General features: G+C 45.5%; 1 protein-coding gene across 2 annotated transcripts in view; it reads right to left on the reverse strand.

Moving 5' to 3' along the window:
* Positions 1-5,806: 5,806 nt before the first annotated feature.
* Positions 5,807-7,581, reverse strand: part of ing3 (inhibitor of growth family, member 3) — a 5,914-nt gene continuing 4,139 nt past the window's right edge. The window contains exons 9-11 of one of the 2 annotated variants that reach the window (XM_076111242.1): positions 6,866-7,045; positions 6,711-6,749; positions 5,807-6,551 (exon numbers count right to left, since the gene is read on the reverse strand). In XM_076111242.1, the coding sequence (XP_075967357.1) occupies positions 6,512-6,551; positions 6,711-6,749; positions 6,866-7,045 (259 nt within the window). In that variant the 3' untranslated portion in view covers positions 5,807-6,511. Of the gene's footprint in view, positions 6,552-6,710; positions 6,750-6,865; positions 7,059-7,581 lie in introns of both variants that reach the window. The other variant, XM_076111241.1, reaches the window with a different exon arrangement.

Consider the following 7,581-nt stretch of genomic DNA (forward strand, 5'->3'; position numbering starts at 1 on the left):
GAGGTGCAGTCGTTGGTGTAGAGGGGGAAGAGCAGTGGGGAGAGCACACACCCCTGGGGGTCAGTGCTGATAGTCCGGGTACTGGATGTGGTTTTTCCCAGCCTCACCTGCTGCATCCTGTCAGTCAGGAAGTTAGTGATCCACTGACAGGTGGATGCTGCACAGTGAGCTGGGAGAGTTTGGGTTGAAGTATCTCCAGGATGATGGTGTTGAACGCTGAACTGAAGTCCACAAACAGAACCCTTGCATATGACCCTGGGGAGTCGAGGTGTTGCAGCATGTAGTGCACCATGTTGACTGCATCATCCACCGACCTGTTAGTACGGTAGGCAAACTGCAGGGGGTCCAGCAGGGGCCCTGTGATGTCCTTCAGATGGGTCAACACCAGCCTCTCAAAGGACTTCATGACCACAGACGTCAGGGCGACGGGCCTGTAGTTATTTAATCCTGTGATGGAGGATTTCTTGGGGACCGGGATGATCGTGGAGCGTTTGAAGCAGGAGGGGACTTCACACAGCTCCAGTGATCGGTTGAAGATCTGTGTGAAGATGGGGGCACAGACATTCAGGCAGGAGGGGGACACACCGTCTGGGCCCGGAGCCTTCCTGATCTTCTGTCTGTGGAAGAGCCGACCCACATAAGTTTGTTTGTAGTCGTTTTATATTTGTCTGTTGTAGTTTTAAATTTGTTTGTAGTAGTTTTAAGTTTGTTTGTTGTTGTTTTAAATTTCTTTGTAGTAGTTTTAAATTTCTTTGTAGTAGTTTTAAATTTGTTTGTAGTAGTTTTAAATTTCTTTGTAGTAGTTTAAAATGTATTTGTGGTAGTTTTTTTAGTTTGTTTGTGGTAGTTTTAAGTTTGTTTGTAGTAGTTTTAAATTTATTTGTAGTAGTTTTAAGTTTCTTTGTAGTAGTTTTAAGTTTCTTTGTAGTAGTTTTAAATTTATTTGTAGTATTTTTAAGTTTGTTTGTAGTAGTTTTAAATTTGTTTGTTGTAGTTTTAAGTGTCGTTGTTTTGAAATCATTTGTTTTTATCCAATCAGATTCGGTCTCTTTCTCGCTGCCTTTGTCTTTGTTAAATCGATCCATTTAAGATGATATTTACACTCTGTGAATTTTGTCAAACCTTTTTTTCTGTGTTTGTGTGCAACTGATAATAACTAATTTCACAAGAAGCTGCTGACTGATTGCAGATCATATGATTGTTTCCATGACAACCAGGCCAGGCTGAGATGTTCCTATCAGATTGATGATGTCAGCGTCCTCTTATTGTTTCCGGTACATGTTTCAACATCAGCAGAGAGTCATTGAGAGGAGACATTACTGCTGCTAATAAGCATAATATTAATAGTTGATGAATCCATCCGTTATGTTTTTAAAGTAATCACTGAGTCTATAAAACACGAGTGGTGTTTAGTGCAGCACACATTGATGAGATTGAGTCCAACGTGACATCTTCAAATGTCTCGGTTTGTCCGACCGAGAGTCCAAAACCCAAAGATATTCAGTGGAGTCAAACTTACACACCTGCCTTTCACTTTTCACAGGTCAAACACAAGAAGGTCTTGTTGGAGTCCTGATCCAGACCCCTCCAGACCAGAACCAGTTCTATCAGAACCAGTTCTTTACAGTCCAGCTCCTTTCTGTCCAGCTCTTCCTTTGGCTGCGAGCGTTCCAAACTTCCACCAGTTTTCTGCACATTTCAAAGCTGCCACAGAGCATCTGAGTCCTGATCCAGCTCCATCGTTCTGTCATGAAGTAAAGAACAGCAGTGAACGTGTCCTGATGATCAACCAGACAACAGAGGTGAGTGTGTGTGTCCTCACACACTTTACATCCAACACAGAGAGGTGATCAAACTATTATTTCAGCTGTTTTGTAAAATGAATGTAAACAATGGATCACTTTGAGGATCTGGTTCAGGTCCAAACTGAACGTCTAGAAGCAGCATTCACTTCTTATGATCCACAAATCTGAAACAATCTGCAGCTCTGCTCCAGCTCTCAGTTCTCTCTGACTTCTCTGTTTGCACTGAAATATGAATTTTATGAAGTTCAATCTGAGACTTTTTATTCATATCTTGCGCTGTTCTGTAGCTGTGATTTACCTTTTAGGTTAGTTTACTTTTTATTTTACACATTTAATAACAAAGTAAAACAAAACAAGAATCACAAATAAAATGAACACAAAATATATCAAACTGTCAATAAACAACATCAATAAATATATTATTTCCTAAAAGGAGTTAGTAGTATAAACTTATATGTTCCTCTTCATAACTCAATATTGAAAGTATGTTATGATCTTTTCCTAAACCTAATTTAACATTTCACGATCTTTTCCTGAACCTAACGAAGAATTTTACGATCTTTCCCTAAACCTAATGAAGTATTTTACGATCTTTTCCTCAACCTAATTTAATATTTCACGATATTTTCCTAAACCTAACGAAGTATTTTACGATCTTTCCCTAAACCTAATGAAGTATTTTACGATCTTTCCCTAAACCTAACGAAGTATTTTACGATCTTTCCCTAAACCTAACAAGTATTTCACGATCTTTTCCTAAACATAACTCGGTGGTTTCCTGTGACGACGGATGTTTACGTTGAAAAGACGTAAATTGACTCGTGTTGCTGGACGCATGAAAACGTGGAGTTTTGTGAGATATCATGCTAACCGCTGTCTGAGGATACGCTGAACATATTATACCTTTAAAAAACTAAACAACACGAATCATTGATATGAATTTAAAATGAAATAAATACATAAATAAATGAAAGCGTTCCCTGCACCTTATTGTTCATGTACGTTTTACCAGCCGTAGCATTGACGCTGGTCTTGTTTTCACCTCATGTGACTGTGAACAGATGTGTGCGTGTACAGATGTGTGTGTGTGTGTGAACAGATGTGTGTGTGACTGTGAACAGATGTGTGTGTCTGTGATAGCGTCACAACGGTACATTCAGGAATCTTTACAGTGTGCAGATCCTTCCTTCTGTCCCAAACTGGGCCTTTAAAATAAGAGTATTTTTCTGGATTAAACAAATCTCTCACTCGTTGTAGATGATGTCCTAGAGGTGTAAACAGGTCTCATCTATTCATGTTGTCACATTTCTCAAACAACATCTTACATGTGAACACCTCATGATGACGTTATCATTGACCTCCTAACACTCATCTTGACGCATCGTAATGTAACTGAAACTCGTTTTCTAGAGTGTAGCTGTGTGAACAGGAAGCATCAGTGCCGTGAAAGTGTCATTAAAGTGCTGCTGCAGCCTTCAGACCTCCTCCCTGTGAAGAGAGAAGAAGAAGGAGCTCTGTGCTGCTTCAGCCCAAACCTTTCCTCTGCGTGTCTACAGCGAGAGACAAACGCACAAACACAACACGGACTCACGGCTTCACTGTCCAACATTCATCAACTCACACATTGTGACACCGACACACCTTCATGTGCTGCCACAGCCCGGCTCACAGACGGACTCTAAACAGGGACACGAGCCGGCTGCCTGCTGACATCAGCATGTGATGAACTCATGAAGTAATGAACCGATGCTGAAGGTGTCAGCTGTCAGGTCTGAAGAGCAGGTATGGATGCGTGTGGCAGCGCATCACCATGAACACAAGATAAATCAGAGAGCCGTGTGATGCTGGTGCTTAAAGGACGTCTTCTCCCAGAGAGCGAGGCCGACTGATGAAGACGTGTTGAAGGCAGAGCCGGCTCAGGTGAGCCTCATGCTGCTGAAGAGCCTCCAACCAGCACCTGGAGCAGGTCATCAACCACAACAGGGCCCCCTGGTGTCTGGAGGAGACTACAGGGCCCCCTGGTGTCTGGAGGAGACTACAGGGCCCCCTAGTGTCTGGAGGAGACTACAGGGCCCCCTGGTGTCTGGAGGAGACTACAGGGCCCCCTGGTGTCTGGAGGAGACTACAGGGCCCCCTGGTGTCTGGAGGAGGCTACAGGGCCCCCTGGTGTCTGGAGGAGACTACAGGGCCCCCTAGTGTCTGGAGGAGACTACAGGGCCCCCTAGTGTCTGGAGGAGGCTACAGGGCCCCCTGGTGTCTGGAGGAGGCTACAGGGCCCCCTGGTGTCTGGAGGAGGCTACAGGGCCCCCTAGTGTCTGGAGGAGGCTACAGGGCCCCCTAGTGTCTGGAGGAGACTACAGGGCCCCTGGTGTCTGGAGGAGACTACAGGGCCCCCTGGTGTCTGGAGGAGACTACAGGGCCCCCTGGTGTCTGGAGGAGACTACAGGGCCCCCTGGTGTCTGGAGGAGACTACAGGGCCCCCTGGTGTCTGGAGGAGGCTACAGGGCCCCCTGGTGTCTGGAGGAGACTACAGGGCCCCCTGGTGTCTGGAGGAGACTACAGGGCCCCCTGGTGTCTGGAGGAGGCTACAGGGCCCCCTAGTGTCTGGAGGAGACTACAGGGCCCCCTGGTGTCTGGAGGAGACTACAGGGCCCCCTGGTGTCTGGAGGAGACTACAGGGCCCCCTGGTGTCTGGAGGAGACTACAGGGCCCCCTGGTGTCTGGAGGAGACTACAGGGCCCCCTGGTGTCTGGAGGAGACTACAGGGCCCCCTGGTGTCTGGAGGAGGCTACAGGGCCCCCTGGTGTCTGGAGGAGACTACAGGGCCCCCTGGTGTCTGGAGGAGACTACAGGGCCCCCTGGTGTCTGGAGGAGGCTACAGGGCCCCCTAGTGTCTGGAGGAGACTACAGGGCCCCCTGGTGTCTGGAGGAGACTACAGGGCCCCCTGGTGTCTGGAGGAGACTACAGGGCCCCCTAGTGTCTGGAGGAGACTACAGGGCCCCCTGGTGTCTGGAGGAGACTACAGGGCCCCCTAGTGTCTGGAGGAGGAGGTTCGGCAAGAAGCTGAAGACTCATTTTCTGTCAATCCGCTCATGAACTATTTAAATTCTTCCACTTCAGATGCAATGAAAGCACAGATAAAGGGACCTTTGGTGCTCCTTGATGTAGCTTCACATGTTCGCTGTGTTTCAGAAGTAAATCAAGGATTCTTCAAGGACTTCATTGGATTATTGTTTCTCAGTGAATACAGATACACACATACATGTGCAGAAGGATTTCATCACCAGCAGCCCGTCACATGTGAACAGAAGGAACATGAAGTGTCCTCCACACAGTGACTCGTTTTATATGCGACGTGTTGAACCTTCACTCGTCACAGTGAACAGAGAGCAGCTGAGGCTGATGATGCTGTTCAACACTGAATGAAGTGACTCATGTCACCTGTGTGAACTCTGTCTTCTTCATCAGCTGCTTCAGCTTCACGTGTTGGACAACATCGCCATCATGCGGACAGACGGAGCAACAGCAGCTTCACAGGCTTCAGTTACATTTAGAAAAGACCATCAAACCGCAGGCACACACACACACACTATCATCAGGGTGGAGCCCCCTGGTGGCCTCGGGCTGTCATCGCAGCACTAATTTACTTCTCTACTAAACATCTTTTAATCCATAAACATTGTGTTCTCTGCTGCAGAAGAGAAAGATGTGAAAGATGATTCATCTTTAAATGAATAAAAAGATAATTGATTTCTTGTTGGACGAATCGATGACATCGTTAAGTGATTTTATGTGAACAGCTGATGTTTAAAGGACCAGTGCACAGATCAAAACATTAGTCATTCTGCTGTTTCTTTGTGTGTTGTCAATAAAGTTTAATCAGCGTCTGAACTCATGAAAAACAGTCAAAGTAAAGTCAACAGATACAAAACATCTGGATCATTTTATCTTTTACACATCTGGGACACAAACAGACAACCAGAGCCTTTGAGCAACACAGTGGAGTTAAATCTTTATTTCTCTCTTTTAATTTAATGAAAACTTCTGAAGACTAACTGGATAAAAACAACAACAAACATCTGGTCACAAGAGAGACACAAAGAGAGAGAGAGAGACAGAGAGAGACATGTTCTTGGTGAAGATGTTATCTTTATGAGGTCAGTGGATTTCTTCTCTTCTGGACTTGTAGTCCAACAGCTCATGTTTGTAGTTTTCTAACCAGAGGAAGAAAGGCTCCGGCTCTGAGATTAATGAATTCTGAGTTAAGAAATAATAAAATTAAATCAAAATTAATTCTCAACTTTGTGTAAATGAAGTCAGATTTAAGTCTGAATTGTGTTCATGAGAACATTTATTGAATGAACTAAAGTCTATCAATCTTTAGGATTTAGAGGAAAACAAGTGTGAATTCTGAAATATTTATGACTTTCTAAGAAACAAAGGATTTAAAGTGAAACAGATTATTATCAGAATGAAATCATAAATAAGTCAGAGTTTAGTTCCTCTAAAGCCTGACGTGAGTTTTTAAAGATAGAAACAAACAAAAAGACTTTAATCTCAGAACTGGAGGAGCAGCCTGGTGAGGTCAGAATCCAACATGGCCGACAGGTGGGGGGGTGGGGGGGGTCCTATTTGTGGCGGCTGCCTCTCCTCTTCATGGCCACCGTACACTGAGGACAGAACCACTTCCCTTTGGGGGCCTCGGTCAGACCCACACAGCCGTAGTGGAACCACTCGATGGGGCACTGAGGGACCATCGGTGACATCATCAGTGACATCATTCACATCAATCATTAACGTTCTATTGATTAGAATCAATCAGCGGAATATGTAGTTTATAAAACACATTTAATAAATGTTGCTGTGGAATCTAATTCTACTAATAAGTTAATAATGACACTTACATCCGTGTTATCACAGCCGACCATTTCTCCATAAGACACCTGGAACCAAAGCATCGCACGATTATTACACTTCATAGATCACCGGGGCTCGTACCCGTTACAGACGCGGCGCCGGGGCTCATACCCGGTTACACATGCAGTATCGAGGCTCGTACCTGGTTACAGATGCAGTATCGGGGCTCGTTGGGGTCGTAGGTCCAGTCCACCTGGCTGTTGGCCTCGGCCTCAGGCAGCGCTGAGGCCTGCTGGGAAAGCTCCTGAGCCAGTGCTGACGATGAGGAGCATGACGACAGAGAGGAAGAGGAGGATGATGAAGAGGACTGATGGTTGGAAGACTTGATGCTGCTTCTGGAAAAACAGGAAGATGAGACAATGAGGAACGTTTGACATCAACACTAGCTGGTACAAATATCTGTCAGATTCATCAACAGAGACGTACTTCTGTCCTACTTGTACACATTTATTATGTTTATATGTATATTTATATCATTTTAGAGATGTTTGCATTCGTCAGGTTTATACTTTAGTCATAGATGTTTGTAGTTATTATGAAGACGCCTGGTGGAGGACCAGGATCTCCTGATGGAGCCACAAGAGCTACAGCAGCACCATCTAAACTCAACTTATCATGTCTCTGCCTCTTGGATGCATGTGTGTGATCAGGTGTGTGTACACAGGTGCGTGTGTAGGTGTGTGTCCACAGGTGCGTGTGTAGGTGTGTGTCCACAGGTGCGTGTGTAGGTGTGTGTCCACAGGTGCGTGTGTAGGTGTGTGTCCACAGGTGCGTGTGTAGGTGTGTGTCCACAGGTGCGTGTGTAGGTGTGTGTCCACAGGTGCGTGTCCACAGGTGCGTGTGTAGGTGCGTGTCCAC

Source organism: Anarhichas minor, unplaced genomic scaffold (genome assembly GCF_050575085.1).
Source record: "Anarhichas minor isolate MPS153535 unplaced genomic scaffold, ASM5057508v1 ptg000044l, whole genome shotgun sequence".
NCBI classification, from domain to species: domain Eukaryota; kingdom Metazoa; phylum Chordata; class Actinopteri; order Perciformes; family Anarhichadidae; genus Anarhichas; species Anarhichas minor.